General features: G+C 42.0%; 1 protein-coding gene across 2 annotated transcripts in view; it reads left to right on the forward strand.

Moving 5' to 3' along the window:
- Nucleotides 1-19980, forward strand: part of LOC132833403 (limbin-like) — a 178166-nt gene that overhangs the window by 52635 nt on the left and 105551 nt on the right. For both annotated transcript variants that reach the window (XM_060851641.1, XM_060851642.1), the window contains exons 11-12: nt 13600-13839; nt 15039-15214. In XM_060851641.1, coding sequence (XP_060707624.1) covers nt 13600-13839; nt 15039-15214 — 416 coding nt within the window. The remainder of the gene's footprint in view (nt 1-13599; nt 13840-15038; nt 15215-19980) is intronic.

Raw genomic sequence — 19980 nt, forward strand, 5'->3', positions numbered from 1 at the left:
ATGTCTCCAGTTAAAAGGAACACCCAACAGTGCAGGAAGAGAGCCTGTGATATTCATTTAATGCAGTGTTCAATCCTCAGAAGCAATTCCTTGCTTTGTCTCATTGCAAGAATACCTGGCCCAGCCCCTAGACTGATATCTCCACAACATCACGACTGACCTACCTGTAATCAGCAGGCTGATTGCACTTGAACTATAGGACACAGAGTGACGCAGTCCTCAGATTACAAGGACATGGATCCATGGACTCTGTTAGGATCAAGCACCTGACGATGGATAACCCCCAGACTTGAATAGGACCAGCCGTTTGACTGACCAGTACTCTTTGACTGATGTAGTCCCACTTGACCCCACTAAGTACTGCTCCCCATTGATCTTTAGAACATGGTCATTTGTTTGATGTGCAAGCATCTTTTTTGCTATACATCAACATGTCTACTGTCCTTGCAGTTCACTTCCCCTGACAGTGACAAGCTGCAGCCTCCCCCCGTGTGCTAAGAAAGTAATATGAAGTGTACAGAACTGGCAGCTTCCAAGTAAGTACAAATTGAGTGAGCACTATGAATGCAAAGTAAACGCCATAACGTACATCCCTGTGCAGATGGATATGTGTCTGTGACTACAAAGCAATCTGGCAGAGGCCTCAGTTCATAGGTGTACTCAAGCTCCAAAGTCAAGTGTTTACGTTTTGAATTGGGGTGGGTTGGGCAGTAGTGGGGGTTGGAGGAGGTGTGTGTGTGCATGTCTGTTTGTGTCTGTAAGCAGGCATGGTTGATGGTTGTTGTGGTCACCCTGGTGGTGTGCTGCTGCTGATGTATCTGGACAAAGGGCCAGGGAGGATGGTGACCATGGAACATGCAGCAACATTGTCTTGTCTTGTGTCGCCATAATCTTACCAGACCATAGGGGCTGCTCCCTTCACGAGAGAAAGCGACTGGCGGTGATTTACCCTGAGGGCCACCAGTCCTCAGGCGAGGGACGAGGTTGAGAAGGAGAGTCCTTCATGGAAAATCATGTGTTGACGATCTGATTGCCTGAACGCAAATATCATCCAATCAGGAAGCTGTGAGGTAATCACCCTGACATTCACATCTGCCATCTACTCTCTCAGGGAAGGAGAGGAGAAGTGGAAGTGATGTATCTCTAAGAAAAGTTGGGTTGGTAATAGCATGCAAGTGAATGGAAAGAGATAGTTTTCACTCAATAGCAAGACTCTGAAACCACCATTTAAAGCTTCAGGGAAAAATTGAAAACACTTGCTTGATGTAAAGATTCTGTTGTTTTTTCATTATTGCTGTATTTTCTCAACTTTCCCACTGTTAACCACACCACACCAGGGATGGAATGTTCCACCCTATTTATTAGATTCCTCAGATATAAGATCTTATCATTAAATATTGGGCAACATACATTGGGCAGCTTCCTGATTGCCTGAACCCAAATATCATCAACACATGAGGTTACCATGAAGGACTCTCCTTCTCAACCTCATCCCTCACCTAAGGTCTGATGGCCCTCAGATTAAATCACCACCAGTGGCTTCTCTCTAATGAAGGAATGGGGGATCGACTGACAGAATTGAACTGAGAAGTATCTCTTCTGGACCTGAAATTGTGATGACGATAACAATCATAGCCACTTCCATTTATGTAGTGACACCATAAAGCATCCCAAGATAAGCCACAGGAACGCTTTCAGCTAAAGGTTGACAACCAACTATTTGGATTTCAGACCACTGACCAAATATTTGTTGAAGGTTTTAAAGCGAGTTTCAAAGAAGAGAGATATTGTGGCGGCATGGTATTCCTGCACCTAGGATCTGGTATTTAAATGTGGAGCCGTACAAATTAACGATGCACTAGAGCCAGAATTGCTTGATACTATTGACTAATTTTAACAAGATTTGCCCACCATTAAGTTTAGACCACTTAGTCTATACTGTAGTTACTCAGATTCAGACTATTTCATTTTTAGTAACCTCACCTGATTTATCCTCAGATAAGTCGCTGTGTGTAGAAGATTTATACCTAAGAGGTTAGCACATTGACACATGCTGATTAGCCTGTGAAACAAGGTTGAACGCATGACCAACTCTGTAAGGTTAGCTAACTGGATTGCAAACAAATTACTGGAATCAAAAGGTGAACAATTAACAAAAATATGCCGAGAATATTCAAACTCAAGTGTTCTGAGTGAACTCAGTTTTCATGTTATTTTTAATTCAGTTTTGCTGCAAGGCCTGTATGCATGGTCAAAGCATTGCTATGTAATGCAGACTGAATGCCAGAAACATGTGTTTCTCTACATTGCTGTGGGGTTGATTTAGAAACAGCCTGTGATAGTATGCTTGATAAAACATTCAGGATGGTTCCTTTCACATTCACTTGATCTTTTTGTGCTAAATGTCACAGGAGTTACGTATGTTTATTTTTGCACATGGTCACTTACCTTTCAGGGTAGAAGGTTAGTTCATCCCGCAACACGAAATTAGATGTGATATTAAACACAGAAAATGACCAAAATGGGCAGCAATTTAGGCAATATGTGTTGACCCGAAACATTAACTGTCTCACTCTGTAGTGATGCCACCTGACATACTCAGTATGTGCAGCATTTTATTTCTGTTTTTATTTCTGATCTGCATGAATTGCAAGGCTTTTCTTTTAACAAACTATATTTGTATGTTTGCAAAATAAGACACTAGTAGAGGAGCGTCTGTTTCAGTTGACTGTGGTCCTTCCGACTGAGGTGGTTTGTCAGATCATGTCTTAATTAGAAGGATAGTGGTACCTTCAGAACAGAGACTGTGAAGGAACATATGGCGCACATTTTAAAAGCTTTGCGAGGGAAAGCTTTTATTTTTATGTACAGATGTGCATTTGCAGATGTTCAACAATAACAGTTTTTAATGACAATGACAACCTGCATTTACTATGAAATTTGAAATCTCCCAAAGCTTTTCATTGAGTTTTGTTAAGCAAAATTGAATTTAAGGGATAGTAGAGATATTATGAAAGATCACTGAAACTTTGATTTAAGGATATATTTTAAAAAGTGTCTGAAATGAAGAAAGATATGTCAAGGGTTTGGGAGGAGTTCAAAGCTTAGGGAGAAGACTGCTTTTATTTATATTCATTCATGAGATGAGGGCACTCCTGGCTAAACTAGCGTTTACTGCCAGTAGATATATCCCAGTTGAAGGTGGTGATAGGTTGCCATCTTGAATTATTGCAGCCTTTGGGAAGAAAATACATTGATACCACTTTAGTGAGGGAATTCCAGGGTTTTAGCCCAGTGATAGTGAAGGAATGGTGATGTAGTTCCCAGTCAAGATTGTGCACTTCCCTTCATGTGCATTGTTTGCTGTTCCCTGTTTGTTGCCTATTGAAAGATCCTTGTGACTACCTTATACAACTAGATGTTACTGGAACTCCTATTGCATCTTCTATAGCCATGTGTTAACAGTGTTTATCACACACATTGTCATCACCACGGGAATAGGATTCGTTCATTCTGATCTGGAGTGTCAACAGGATCATGATTTACTGCATTAGTGACTGAAGAGTCAGGCATTACAAAATTTGCTTCCTGAAATGATGAAACTGGCCTGTACATTTTCAGGCAAAAATGAGGACTACAAATGCTGGAGATTAGAGTGGAGAGTGTGGTGCTGGAAAAGCACAGTGGGTCAGGCAGCACCTGAAGAGCAGGAGAATCGATGTTTTGGGCAAAAGCTCTTCATCAGGAATGAGGCTCCTCAGGTTCACTCCTGAGTGTGTCTCCTGGTTAGGAATTAATTCACCCTCTTCAGGTATGTGTAGGGGAGAAGTGAAATAAATGGCAGATTGATATCTTGAAAAAGCTGAGAAAAGTCTTCATGAAAGATGATCTATTTCATTTAAGGTGTGAGAAGCCTTCCCAAGATGTTGTCCTGTTTTGCTTAGATGAAAGTCCGTGTTCCTGGAGGAGCTGTGAGAATTCCTGAAACAATGGAATGTTGATATCTTCTTGGCATGACCGTGTTTTTTGCTTGGGACTAAGTGCCTGGTAATCACTGTAAAAGACCAAAAGCACGAAAACAACAAACTGCGGATGCTGGAAATCAGAAACGAAATCAGAAATTGTTGGAAAAATTGAGCCAACTAGAGGTGCAGGGTGTTTTGTCTGGCTCCATATTAAAACCATGGAATTCTTCTTGATGTCACTCCCTTTCCCACTCAGATTGTCTACCTTTTCCAATCATTTTTAACACTCCTAGTTGCCACCCCACCCCCAATCCATGCTAACCTCTGCATCTCGCTGGCTGTGTCTGTACAAATGAGATATTATTACATAGTGTGACCAATTATGTCGACTTTCATTTTTTTCTCTGACCCAGTTCAAACCCACATCTCTGAAAGTGACAATTATCTTTTGTGGATGTCAATTAGAGTAAATTGCTGCTTTCTAGCAGACCGATGAAAGTGTTTTCTTTCTTTGAGGGAAAATAGCCAGATTGGTTTGACAGGAAGAAAAAGTCCCATTGGAGCTAAGGATTTTTAAAAATTACTGGTCAGAATGTGTAGCCCTCTGTTTAGTTGTCTAGCTTGTTAGGATTGTACAGATTTTCGATGTGTACGACAGGAGTTATTATTTCCAGCAATATTTTACTTCCCATCATAAAATAAACAACAAACATGGGATAGTCTGTGTATTTTCTTTAGAGGTTCATTTTTTTTTTAATTGATACTTAGATGCACAGTGGCTCTGTGGTTAGCACTGCTGTCAGTGACCCAAGTTTGATTCCACTCTCAGGTAACTGACTGACTGTGTAGCGTTTACACAATCTCCCCATGTCTGTGTGGGTTTCCTCTGGGTGCTCTGGTTTCCTCCCACAGTCCACTGTTTTGCAGGTTTAGTGGACTGGCCATGTTAAATTGCCCATAGTGTCCAGGGATGTGCAGACTAGGTGGATCAGCCATGGGAAAAAGCAGAGTTACAGGAATAGCCTTGGGCGGTGAATCTGGGTGGGATGCTCTTCAGAGGATCAGTGTGGACTTGATGGGCTGCATGGTCTGCTTCGCTCTGTGGTGATTCTATGATATAATCACTGAGGTTTTAACAGCATGGAGTCCCTTTGACCCAGCATTTCACACTGGTCACCAATATCCATCTATTCTGATGCCCATATCCAGTATTTGGCCCATAGTCTTATATGCTACTGGCATTTCAAGTGTTCATCTCAATATTTCTTGAATGTCTTGAGGGATTCCCCCATCCACGACACTTTTGGGCATTGCGTTGTTGATATCCACAGCCCTCAGGGTGAAAACATGTTTCCTCCAATCCCTTTTAAACCTCCAGCTCAGTACTTTGGAACTGTGCCCCTGGTTGTCTAATCAGGGAAACATTTCTTCCTATCTATCCTGCACATGTCCCTTCAGATTTTGTACACTTTAATTGGATCCCCAGCCCTCATCATTCTCTGCTCTGAGGGAAAACAGCCCCAGCCTACCTCGTCTCTCTTCACAGCTGAATTATTCCATCCCAAGCAACATTCTGGTGAATTTGTTCTGCTCTTCTGTGTAATCGCTTCCTTCCTATATTGTGGCAATCTGAACTATGCATTATACTCCAGCTGTGGCCAAACTATTACTTGGCTGCTCTGTCATAACCTTCTCATTGTTACGTTTAATGCCTTGACCAACTAAGGCAAATATCTTACATGAACTACCTTATCTACCTGTCCTTCTGCCTTCAAGAGTCTGTGGACATATGCACAACAAAGTCCCTCTGGTCTTGTGTATTTCCCAGGCTCCTATTATTCAACATGTATGCCCTTGCCTTGTTACTCCTCCTAAAATACATTACCTCACACTGTTCAGGATTTGCTACAGTAGAGCACATCTGACCACCCGACCTATGTCGTCTGGAGTCTAAGGCTTGCTTTCTTGCTGTTTACCGCACCACCAATTTCATGTCGTCTGTTGAGCATACCTTATACATTCATGCTTAGATCATTAATGTACACAACAAACAGCAAGGGAGCCAGAAACCTGGACACAGGTTTCCAGTCTGAGTGTCATAGAGGCCTACAGCAGTTTTAAAAAATATTCTTCAACATTCAACCTCTACTTCCTGCCACTATGCCAATATTTGATCCAAATTGCCCTGAATCCCAAACATGTATTAGCATTGCGCTGAAACACCTTAAGCTTAATTTTAGTCAGTTGTATGTTAAATGGTTCCAAACTGAAGTCAACAATGGGTTTGCTTCAGTCATTGCTTCAGCAAAGCTTATCTGTGTGAAACTGGCTAAGTAATGACTGTCAAATCATATTCCTGTAATGTAATGGATATGTTGCTGTATTAGTAATGTAGTTCTCCAGATGAACAGAACCAAAAATATTCATTTAAATCTCACCAAGGTAGTTTCTAAGTCGATGAAGACCATATTGCTTGGAGTTTAGAAAGGTACAGGATGATGTAATAATTCATACATAATATTTAAGGGGCTGACAAGGTAGATGCTAATAAAATGGGCTAACTTCTGTCACAGAATGGGAGCTGGGGTTGAAGAAATTCAGACTGGAAGTCTGACCTGAAGCTAATATTGTCCTGCCTCTGGACAGACCACATCAGTGCAGGCTATGGTAAGGATTGACAACTCCGCATATGCAGATGAGCAATCATTTTGGCCATATAGGATTAGGGCTGAAAATGTGTTGCTGGAAAAGCGCAGCAGGTCAGGCAGCATCCAAGGAACAGGAAATTCGAGACGTTTCGGGCATAAGCCCTTCATCAGGAATCTTGATGAAGGGCTTATGCCCGAAGCGTCGAACGTCCTGTTCCTTGGATGCTGCCTGACCTGCTGCGCTTTTCCAGCAACACATTTTCAGCTCTGATCTCCAGCATCTGCAGACCTCACTTTCTCCTCCAATTAGGATTAGGGCCTATTTTCAGAAAGCATCAGCATTTTCCCAGCATCGTCTTGCTGAATCAGCTTGGATGAGCTCGCAGTGGCAGGATAGTGGACCAGCAACAACTCCTCTCACTGGCCTGGTGAGTGAGCAATGCTATGGCGGGAGTGGGACTTGAAGGTGGTGGTGTTCCCACTACCCCATATTCCTATTGCACTTATCCTCTAGATGGCAGTGTTTGTGGGTTTGAAAGGTGTTTTCTAAAGATGTAATGACCTACTCGTAAGTCTTGTGTTCTTTAAATTCTCTGAAGCTTCCAAGAATGTTTCTATTTTGAGGTACTATAAGCTTTGTGATGCCGCAGACTACGTGTTGGAATGGAATGAAGCATGAGAGATGGAGGTCAATTTAGAGAAAAGTGAAATGATGCACTTTGGCGGAACTGTTGAGAAAAGACAGTATGTTGTAACCGGAATGGTTTTAGAAAACGTAGACAAACCGAGAAACTATGGTGAGTGTATGTACAAACCTTTAACATCCTGTTTAAGGCAGTTAAAAATCCATGTTGAAAAGTGTGGTGCTGGAAAAACACAGCAAGTCAGGCAGCATTCGAGGAGCAGGAGAATTGACATTTTGAGCATAAGCTCTTCATCAGGAATGTGGAGGGGGGTGGGGTGGAGGCTGAGAGATAAATAGGATGGTGGTGGTGGGGTAAGGTGATAGGTAGGTACAAGTGGGGGGGGAGGGGTGTGGTGATAGTGACAGAGCGGAGGGGAAGGTGGAGCGGATAGGTGGGAAAGAAGATGGACCGGTAGACAGATCAAGAGGGCGGTGCCAATTTGGAGGGTTGGACCTGGAATGAGGTGGAGGAAGGGGAAATGAGGAAACTGGTGAAATTGATGTTCATTCTGTGTGGTTGGAGAGTCCCAAGGCAGAAGATGAGGCATTCTTCCTCCAGGTGTCGGGTGGCTTGGTATTGGCAGTGGAGGAGGCCCAGGGCTTGCATATCCTTGGTAAAATGGGAGGGGAAGTTGAAGTGTTGGCCACAGGGCGGTGGGGTTCGTTTAGTGCATGTGTCCCAGAAATGTTCTCTGAAATGTTCCGCAAGTTGGTGTAATATCTTCTCAATGTAGAGGATACCACATTGAGAGCAACGGATGCAGTAGATGAGGTGTTTGGAAGTGCAGGAAAATCTCTGCTGGATGTGGAAGGATAATTTGGGGCCTTAGATGGAGATGAGGGGGGAGGTGTGGGGACAGATTTAACACTTCCTGTGGCTGCAAGGTAAGGTGTTTGGAGCGGGTTGGTGGGGGTGGGGTGTGCATGGTTCTAATAAGGTAGTCATGGAAGGCATGGTTACTGCGGAATGCTGATAGGGGTGGGGAGAGAAATATGTCTCTGATGGTGGGGTCTGATTGTAGGTGGTGGAAATGGCAGAGGATAATGCGCTGTGTTTGAAGATTAGTGGGACCAGGAGGTTCTATGCTTGTTGCGGTTCAAGGGTGGAGGTACAGGAAGTGGAGGAGGTGTATGGAGGGCATTGTTGACCACATGGGAGAGGAAATTGTGGTCCTTGAAATAGAAGGCCAACTAGGATGTTCTGGAATAGGATTGCTCCTCCTGGGAGTAGATACAGCAGAGGCAGAGGAACTTGGAGTAAGGGATTAAATTTTTACAGGAGTGGGGTGGGAAGAAGTGTAGTCCAGGTAGCTATGGGAAGTAGATATCGATGTTGAGTCGGTTGCCAGAGCATGTTGGATACTGGGTTTATAAACAGAATGATGAATAAAAAGGCCACGAGATAGTGCCTTAGAAAACTCTAATTAGTCTTGTAGACAATTCAGGAAAGATGTGAAGGTACCAAAGTGATTTATCAGCAAACCAACAGCTATTCAGAGAGGTTGGAAACATGAAAATCATTTTCCCTAAAACAGAAGAGGCAAGGAGTTCTGAATAGGATGGGTTTTGGTAACAGTAGCTCAAAAAAGCTTATTCCCTCTTGTAAATTTGTAAGTAGCTAGAAATCAGAAATTCAAAATGACTGCCAAAATATCAAGAGTTGCAAACTTTTTTTTTACTTGGTGTTGTCAAGGACTTGGAATGCTGTGCCGGAAGTAAATGACAGCTGATCCTATCAGCTGTGGGCGGCACGGTGGCACGGTGGTTAGCACTGCTGCCTCACAGCGCCAGAGACCCGGGTTCAATTCCCACCTCAGGCGACTCTCTGTGTGGAGTTTGCACATTCTCCCCTTGTCTGTGTGGGTTTCCTCTGGGTGCTTCGGTTTCCTCCCACAGTCCAAAGATGTGCAGGTTAGGTGAATTGGCCATGCTAAATTGCCTGTAGTGTTAGGTGAAGGGGTAAATGTTGGAGTATGGGTCTGGGTGATAAACGCTTCGGCGGGTCGGTGTGGGCTTGTTGGGCTGAAGGGCCTGTTTCCATACTGTAACTAATCTAATCTAATCTAATCAATAATACTGACCAGGGTGAGGAACTGAGTGGGTTAATAGGAATGTGAGATGAAGCACAAATGCTTTAAGAAATGGCATTGAAAAAAATGGAGAGAGTGCGAACTGCAAATGCTGGAGAGTCAGAGCGGATAAAGTGTGGAGCTGGTAAAAGCACAGCAGGTCAAGCAGCATCAGAGGAGCAGGCGAGTTGACGTTTCAAGTCGGAACCTTTCATCAGGACATCGGATCTGAAACATCGACTCCCCTCCTCCTCTGATGCTGCTTGACCTGCTGGGCTTTTTCCAGCTCCATTCTTTATTCACATTGAAATAATGGGCCAAATGACAGGCTCTGTGCTTGCAATAGTGATGTCTCGTCATCTTATCCATTCTTTGCTTTCCCGCTGAACTCTCAAACCAGTCCATCCTAAGACTACTTTAGTTGTTCCTAAATAGAGATGTAATAAAGTGTTATTTTAATGGATCACAAGATACTCAGATTGGGTGGGGTGGTGAGGGGGAGGATATGCCGATTTTTTTTTGACCTATCTGGAATTAGCAACTTCTATCAATAATGATATTGAGTGTCTGGACTCTACAGCCTGACAATGGATCTGTTTACTGGGTACCACTACTATTCAGCAGCAAGTATGCTTGACATCAGCCTTCTCTGTTGCTATTTTCTTACTTTTTAATCATCCTGTTCGGATATGTTACGACTCCCCTCCAGGGCAAGTGTACTTTGAACCCAGGTCTTTTAGCTCAGAGGTGGGAACCCACACACTGTAGCACAAGAGACCTCTGATGCTGTTTTATGAATAGAATCATGCTAGAAAGCCTTGAATTCCAGAATATTCCGCCACCTTTGTTGGATTCATTCTTCTGTAAATTCTTCTCACAGTTGAATCATCAGCCCACTGTCAATGAAATTCCATGAAGAGACAATACTTTGCCTGTCAAGCAGCTGAATTATAGGAAGAATTTCATTTTGTCAGCTTTGCTTTAATTAGCTGACTTAAATTTTGGAGATTCCAAAATTACTTCCAATTACATTGGCAGCTTCAAAGTAATCTAAAAATATATATTTAACTGAGAAATATGTGATTCATTCAAATAGACTTTGCTGTGCAATTCACCCACATGATCTCCATTTCAATATAATATGACTCCCTGGCCCCACCATCTCTCAATGCATTAATAGGAAAGTCGATTCTGATTAAGTTCAGATTAACAGTGTAATGTTGACTCAGTAGTAATTTGAAGGTTATCTATACAAATGTAAAACACAACTGATATTTTGTGAAAGTGGTGAGCTTCTTTCAATTGGTTGTAAAATAAGAAGTGAATAAGGTAGCAACTATGACAAAGCAAGGCAGGTTAAATAAATGAAATGTAAAAAGGCTTTAAGAATAAAGAATGGAGGCATGGAGTATGAATTAAGGAAGTTGTATCAAACATTAATGGGCCGCTCGATAGGAATCTTGGATCCAATTCTGGGCCCCATATTTTAGTAAAGTAGGTATAGTCTGATTGGCATGGGAACAGGGATGTGCCCACTCAGTTTCTCACCCTTAATTATCTGCCCAATTCCCTAACCAGTATCATTTAAGTGATCAGTTGTCACCTTTTTTCAAGCAAAACATTCTAAATCCTGACGACCTCCAAGTAAAAAAAATTCTCAACTCTTGATATCTTGGCAATGATTTTGCATCTCCAATTTTTTTTAGATTAGATTAGATTACTTAGTGTGGAAACAGGCCCTTCGGCCCAACAAGTCCACACCGACCCGCCGAAGCGCACCCACCCAGACCCATTCCCCTACATTTACCCCTGCACCTAACACTACGGGCAATTTAGCATAGCCAATTCACCTAACCTGCACATTTTTGGAGTGTGGGAGGAAACCGGAGCACCCGGAGGAAACCCACACAGACACGGGGAGAAAGTGCAAACTCCACACAGTCAGTCGCCTGAGGCCGGAATTGAACCCGGGTCTCTGGCACTGTGAGGCAGCAGTGCTAACCACTGTGCCACCGTGCCACCCACACGGTTATCTTCTGGTTATCTTCAAATTTACAGGAGGGCTAAGCTTTTTTAAACTCCCTACTACCTCAGTTACCTGGAGAACCTGGTGACCTACTCCTTGGAACAGAGATGTTTGATAAGTGTTCAAAATCAAAAAAGGGCTTCAATCTAGCAATTGAGGATTGGTTATGGCAGAGGTATTGACAAGAGGGCACAGATTTAAGAAAATTGACGAACGAAGTAACAGTGAGATGAGGAAACAGCCATTATTCGATCATTTCAAGCTGGAATGAATTGCCTGAGAGGGTTGTGAGGAAGCAGATTCAATAGCAAGTATCTGGTTGGAACTGCATAAATATTTGATGGGAGAAATTTGCCCTGAAGACAAAACCTTGGAAGCTTTAATGTGATCTCAGTTTCATTGGCAGCTACACAATACACTTGCAATACCGCACCAAACTGAATAAAGACTGAACACACAAACGACATTAGGAGAAATGTTTACCAAGTTGCATACAAGACTTTTATAGACAGAAAAGTCTATACTGAATAATTTCCTGTATATCAATACAAATATTAACTGTGAGACTGCATGTGTTTTTTTAACTGTCTATTCTGTGGTGTAAGTTTTGTGAGGCTTCACATTCTTTTGAAGGGTTTCACAAAATCGCAAGTAGCTTCAGCTTTTCTGTTCAATGATTTTCTGGTTCCCCTGAGTTTGACAAAGCCCCTGCCTGTGAAGTAGGGTCTCAAAATGCACCTTCTATGAGTACGTGCTGGGTCCAAATTTTATAGGGAATGGGGGAAGGGGCAGCTCAGTGGTTAACACTACTGTCTCTCAGTGCCAGGGATTAGGCTTCGATTCCACCCTTGGGCGACTGTCTGTGTGGAGTTTGCATGTTCTCCCTATGGGTTTCTGCTGGGTGCTCTGGTTTTCTTCCAATGTCCAAAGCTGTGTAGATTAGGTGGATTTGCCATAGAAAATGCAGAGTTGCAGGGATAGAGTTGTGGTGCTCTGTGGCGAGTTGGCGTGGACTTGATGGGCCAAATAGCCTGCTTCCACACTGTAGGAATTCTGTGATACTGCTTGTCCCATGGTTGGACTTTAACCTGACAAAGTTCAAGTCAGGCTGCTGTGCAACGTTAATACACTGCAGGATGGATGAACAAGTGGAGAGTTGGACCACTGTCTCTCAGGGTAGAGTCTTCTGTTCTGGGAAGCAGTGAATTTGAAGCTGGGAATGGTACTTAATTAGAGAGGGTGGTAGTGTTGGATACATGATTGCTGCCGCTCTTGCTGTTGCTCTGGGTAGCTTGTTATCTCCCAAACTGGGTTCGTTCTGATTGAAGGCAGTCAATGTCTGGTTGTGTGATGGGCAGAAGGCAAGGCTGTGCCTTCTGGGAAGCAAGCTATTGCGATCCCCAACCTGAAAAGTTCATCCCCTTTACTTCCCTTTGCCACAAGCATCACCTCTTGCCGTGGATCTCTGGCAGCGCTGCCTCTTCAGCACAGAAACTGCTGTTAACCTGATCTGCCTCCTTTCGTTTGATGGAATTTCTGAGCCTTGAGTCAAGATAAAGGCCTGCCAGTGGTCTCACCAATGCCTCAGATATGAGAGGTGCACAAAAAACACTGATGGCACTTATACCCAGCTTGGTCACGTGATCTTAAGACAGGGCAGGTTAGGCATTGCTTGGGTTTTGGAGATAGGGATGCTTAAAGAGAGAGGGTGAAATCTCTGGGGACAGAAGTGTCCCCTGATACTCAAAGGGCACTCACTGATTTATTCCTGCCTTTTCATCCATTGTGCTGAAAGACTGCCTTCCCACACTCTCACATCTTCCATTGCTCACTGTACAATGGCAGTGGAGATAGGTCAGACACTAACTAGACTACTTCATTCACCACCCTTCCCCTCCCTCCTCACCCGCCCATTATGGGCACCATGTTGGGAGTAGACAGGAAGGAGAAGGGGAAGTCAACTTGCATATTTAATGATCCTGTCCCCTCCAAAAACACATCCAGTAGGTGGCCTTAAAATTCAGCCCTTTGTCTCTGTTCAAAACTTGTTGTCTATCAGATTTTCTTTGAATTTTTTGATAAATGTCGAATAAAGTTGCAGTGAAGGATAAGCCAGATCAATAGAGGTTAAAAAGGAAGATGGAGAAGTATTAAGAAGATGGTGTTTTGGTGCATTTCATGCTTTGTTTTTTTTATGTTTGTTCAGCTGGCCTCACAGTGCAGAAAACAGCTGGAACAATTGCACATGTGGGAGCAGAAACAACTGAGAGACTCACTTCTGATGACACACGAAGAAGCTTCTGGAAAGGCCCGAAGAAAGTTAGTCGTGTGCCTCAGGCAGGCATTCCAAAGCATCATTTTTGACCAACTGCAGGAGGTCATCAGACAAGAGGAATTAGATGAGGCTTCAGCCAGCCAAGTACTGCAAGCAAACTGGCACCTTCAGGTAGAAAAATGGCGCAAAGTTATCAAGGGTGGGCGGGAATGCAAACTCTGATCAGCCATGATCTTATTCAGTAGTGGGGTAGGCACAATGTCCTATTCCTGTTACGAAGTTGTGTGTCTGGTGCCATCAAAGTGATATACTGTGAAAAAAATGAGTAAAAAGTTGGCAGTTTGCTGTTAAGATGATAATGTGTCGAAGTGAGCTATTTAAAAAGAATGCTTAATCTCAATTGTTTTTACTATCAGGTAAAGTGGATATGGGACTCATTTATTTAACACTGTCCAACATTGATTTCACTAGAATATCAGGAAGATAATGATAGCGATGTTTTAAACGAAGATCTTATTTAATTATTAGATTTATCCAACAGAGGCACTGCTGAGTATAAGGTATCAATGAGCTAGTACACCCAAACCTATGCCCATCAATATCCTTCGCTTGCCATCATCGATCCTAAGGTGTACCCATCCATTCATGGGTATCTGTCTGGGTACAGATCAAATCAGCAAACTCCCCTTTGAATAAGTTTTGACCATAACATCTTTTGATATGCTGTAAGTTAATTATTCTAATTCTGGTGTTTCTGCTTTTGTTGTGATTGGGCCTTGCCTCCAGAGCCAGTGTGCCTTGGAAGTGTTACTGTGGTGACAGAGGATGTGATGGATGTTACTGAAGGATTTCATGAAAGCAGATACACAAATTCTATCTGTGGAGCCATAACTTCGTGTTGATACCAGATTTGATGCTGTAGTGGCTGCTCACTCGGTTTCTCATTGTGACTCACTGAGTTAAGTTAAACTGGTTAGTTTGATAAAATGGATGTTGGTTTGTATGCAGGCTAATCCACTGGCTCTGCTTTCCCTCTGTGACTGCACACACATTTAACATGTCCTTTAGAACATTTTGCAGGGTAGTTATGAGAATAACTCATAAGAATGCACTTGTTCAGGGACCTATTGAAAGTGTTCAGGCCACTATGAAAGAGAAAATAATGTTAAACCTAATTAGCCTATAAATTTTATTTAATAACCATAAATAGATTATTTACCCTGAATACCTTGGATGCAAGTGTCGTAATTCTAGACAGTTTCAGTTCTTGAGAAACATGGTTAATTCATTTAAAATCAGCACAAAGGTCTGTGCATTTTCAATGATTGCACATAAACACACTTTAATCTGAATCTTGTGTTCCTTTCTAGTTTCAGTTGGAAACACTGATGGATCAGCAACTTGCTTTCCAGAGGAAAGTTCTTGATGAGGGTCTTGCTCATAGAAAAGGACTGGTCGACAGGATACAGCGTGGGATGAACCATAGACGCAATCTCCTGAACACTGCTTCCCTGCATATTACAGCCTTTACCAGTCTACTGAAAAAGTAAGATATGATTCTCATTGAAACCAAATGTATTGCTTCAGAATCCAGCTGAGAACCATTTACATTTTGCGTCAATACTTCAGAAATGACAGATATATCTGTGTAGATGTGACATAGTGCAAAAGTAATGAAGCCATGTACAGAATGTTGGGCATAACAAGGGAAAAGAGCTCAGGATTTCAATTAAAAGAATTATTGAAAAATGGACAGGTACTGACTATCATTGATAAATAGAGCTGCAGATATCTAAACCCCTGAGGAAATTATAATTATAACTAACACTTTGTTCATCATCTTGTTATTCAATGACTATTACATTTGTGGAGGGCATATGCAGATAATGTTATTGCATCCACTTACCCTCAGAAACATTACAAAAAAGAACTCACATTTAAAGTTTACAACCTCAAATGTCCCAGTGGGTTTTTAAGTTTGTCTTGTAGTGTAGTGTAGTGTAGTGTAGGAGCTGTGTGTATAAATCGGCAGCCAGTCAGGCTCTACAAATAGCAACATGATAATGACCATGTACAGGCACAGATTCTCATTCCTAGGTCATGTGTGTAGAATTAAGGGTTATGGGGATAAGGAAGGAACTCAAGTTGAGGATTGTCAGATCACCTATGATGATATTTACTGGTGGATCAGACTCAATGGCTGACTTATACTTTAGTATCTAATGATCAAAGGTGGGAGAAGTTCCACGAATGCAAATCTGAGCTTTAAAAATTGCTGTCCACACTCCCTGTTTTCGCAGGCTGGGTTTAGAATTAAGCCGGGCAACTCAGAAAGAGCAAAGGAAGCTATTAGTTCCTGAGCTGGGCTGCACAGAAAGGTTGCATGGGAGTTGCAGCACTCTGTTCAATACTTAAAGACAAAGATTGAAACACACTCTGCCTCATCCTCCCACCAACACATAGCATCTCAAAAATCCCTCATTTTTTCTGTGCTGACCTATGCATCCATATCCATCCCCCGTGGCTCCTCAAATCCTCAAATCCCTATATTATCCAATGCCCATCATCCCATGGCCCTTCATTTCCCAATAATCCCCACTGCCCTTAGAAATCCCTATGTTAACTCTCACTCCATTCACACCATCCATAGCCTTTTTCTCACTGTGACAACTCATCCAGTATCTGCTATGGGCAATTATCAGGAGTTGCGCTGATAGAGAATAACATTGTGCCTGTTGCTGATGTCATAATTGGGAAAAAGATCTCCTTTGATACAAAGTAAACTTGAATACTTGAACTCAATACTTGAAGATTTTTCAACTAATCTTTTACTGTTTGTGATGGTTGAGAAATTTGTAGCTCAGGTTAAGGTTCAGGTTGTGAGGTAACATCAGTGAGCCTTTGGTGAAGTGCTGGTGTTATGTCCTCCTTTCTATTTGTGTGTCTTGATCTCTTAAGATGAGTGATATCATTTCCGATTCTTTTTCTCAGACGGTAGTAAATGGGGTCCAAACCGAAGTGTTTATTGATGGAGTTCCAGTTCGAAAGCCAGCCTTTAGGAATTCTTATGCGTGTCTTTGTTTCGCCTGAGCTAGGATGGATGCGTTGTCCCAGTCAAAAGTGGTGTCCTGCTTCATCTGTGTGTAAGGATACGAGTGATAGTGGGTCATGACTTTTGGTGGCTAGTTGGTGTTCATGTATCCTCATGGTTAGCTTTCTGCCTTTCTGCCCGATGTAGTGTTTGTTACAGTCCTTGCATAGTATTTCGTAAATAACATTCATTTTGCTGGTTGTTTGTGTAGGGTCCTTTAGGTTCATCAGCCACTGTTTAAGTGTGTTGGTAGGTTTGTAGGCTACCATGATGCCAAGGAATGATATCACCCACCTTAAGTGACTAAGACACACAAATAGAAAGCGGGACATAACACCAGCACTTCACCGGAAGCTCACTGATGACGTTACCTAGTATGTTGATGAAACGTCTGAAACCAAACTTTCTAGCTCTGCGAGCAAACTTACAACCTGAATCCTTTACTGTAAAATATTGAAGCTGTCCATTCAAAGGCTCACTTGATTGGCTCCCTGTTGTAAAAATAATAGTTTGGGAAATCAATTATGCAGCAAAACTCCACTAACAGTTTATGTCAATACTCAGTCAGACATCAGCTCAGTACCTGATCAAAACATTGTGTCAGTTGTGATGGTAATGGTTTTTAATTAGGAAAGTGACCCATTTGATTCTACAAATGAGTTAACATCAACATCTTATAGTGTAATTAGCAACATTCTCATAACCTTTTCAGAACATTTGCTTTCTAAGTTAAAAAGAAATTGACTCATATTTGAAATATTAAACTTATTAGTAAATATGTGCTTTTATTGTTCAAAACCTACAAGTGGAACTTTTGTCCTTGTCAAATCTTTCACTACCACTTTGCTTTTGAAAGGAAAATGGTATTAACAAAGTTATTATGTAAAGATATTTCCACTGTGTTACACATCCCATTATGGGTCTAGTGCCAGGGAAGAATTTGCAGTGACTGAATTAAGCTGATTAGCTAAAGTCATCCCTCTGCATTACACAGAGACAATCGATTACATAACTGGTTATAAATAGCTTGAGGCGGATCACTCTAACAAGGGTTGGGTTCAGTTAGAGGGCAAGGCTCCATGAACTACCACAACTGGCACAGGGATTGAATCCATGCTCTGATTCCGCTGTGACACTCTAGTCAACAAAGCTAACCAATTTCCGCACGAAAGCACAGATTTAACCCAGCTGCGAAAAAAAATGTTTGCTTTAAATAGATTTCTACATTTTAACATAGACATCTATAGAAGTGCTACAACCAGTTTTTGTTTCTGTAAAAAGAGCTCCAAAAATCAAAAGAAACAAATTTTCAAATGTCTGTGATGCAGCATGTGAAGAAATTGCAAAAATACTTTCTCACGCTGCTGTGCGCGGATCAATTAGAATATTCATGAAAGCTGCGTCCACAGGTGGAAAGAGTATCACATGTGATACAATTTTAAGAAATATTAAGACCCCATTAAAAGGTCTACTGCTGTTGGATTGCTTTGTGTGGATCACCCACACTTCATCTCACAATGGGTACAGAAGTGGGCACATTCAAAATGGGTATGTTTTCTGTTTTATTTTGGATTTTATCTTTTGATATAACCTCAACACTGGCTTGGATGTGGAAGATTTAGCCCAGTGACCTTTACGTTGTGTCATGTAGAAAGAAAAATGTGTGAGCATCTCATGGAGATTTGAAACACCATTTATTTTAATCTGGTTACTTTGGTGGAGGCATTAATCAGTCTCAGAACAATGTGTGAAGTGTTGCATACCAATTTTGAAGGAAACACCTGGCCAGATTTGGAGAGATGTTGAGGCCTCCAAATAAAAACATACATATTCTAGATACACAAAGACACAAGGACAATTTTGGTCTTAAATTTAGTCAAATTATTGTGAAATATGTCACTTTTAAAATAGTTTTAATCTGGAGAAAAATCATTAATAAACTTGCTAGGAATGAATTTTTAGTATGCTTTACACTGTCTGGTGATTTTTATTTTAGTGTGAAGCCGCAAGTCCAAAATTAAAATGATAGTCAGCCGCTATTACTTGATAAAGTGCTGTGATCAAATCACGATTCATCAGTCTGTTCAGAAGCCTGTGTGATACGATAGTGCCAAATTCAGATTTCTTTAACATAACATTAAAAATATAGAAACAGGCCCTGTTTCACTCTTGGTCATGGGTGGTCCTCTATCTCAATTCCATATTCCCACTTTCTCTCCATACCCTTTTAAATCTGAAAATTACTTCTTTAGAGTCATACAATACAGAAACAGACCCTTCAGTTCAACTCGTCCATGCCGACCAGACATCCCAATTTGACCTGGTCCCATTTGCCAGCATTTGACCCATATCCATCTAAACTTTTCCTATTCTTATACCCATCCAGATGCCTTTTAACTGTTGTAATTGTACCAGCCTCCTCCATTTCCCCTGGCAGCTCATATCATACATGCGCCATCCTCTGTGTAAATAAGTTACCCCTCAGGTCCTTTTTAAATACATCCCCTCTCACCTTAACCTTAATCCTATGCCCTCTAGTTTTGGTCTCCCATTCCCTGGGGAAAACACCTTGCCTATTCACCCTATCGATGTCCCTCATGATTTTATAATCCTCTATAAGGTCACCCCTCAGCCTCTGATCTCCAGGCCCAAGCCTGTTCAGCCTCTTCCTCTAACTCAAACCCTCCTGACCTGATAGCATCCTTGTAAATCTTTTCTGCACCCTCTCAAGTTTAACAACATCCTGGCCAGAATTGAATGCAGTATTCTAAAAATGGTCTCACCAATGTCCTGTACAGCTGCAACATGATGTCCCCTCTCCTATACTCAAATGTTCCGACCAATGAAGGCAAGCATGCCTTCTTTACCATCCTGTCTACCTGTGATGCCACTTTCCAGAAACTTTAAACCTGCACCGCTAGGTCTATTTCTTGAATATACTCCATGACTTGGCCTCCACAGCCTTCTATAGTAGAGAATTCCACAGGGCCACTATCTTTTGAGTAGGGAAGGTTTTCCTCATCTTAATCCTAAATAGTTCTAGACTCCTAATTAGGGGACAACATATCTCTACATCTAGTTTGTCCAGCCCTGTCATAACTTAAATGTTTCAATCAGAAGCCCCCTCATCCCTCTAACCTCCAGTACACGCCCATGATAGAAAGGATTTGCATCTTTCCCAACCATCTTGCATACAGCAATGGAATTACATTTTCCATCAT

The sequence above is a fragment of the Hemiscyllium ocellatum genome, chromosome 36 (assembly GCF_020745735.1).
Source record: "Hemiscyllium ocellatum isolate sHemOce1 chromosome 36, sHemOce1.pat.X.cur, whole genome shotgun sequence".
NCBI lineage: Eukaryota > Metazoa > Chordata > Chondrichthyes > Orectolobiformes > Hemiscylliidae > Hemiscyllium > Hemiscyllium ocellatum.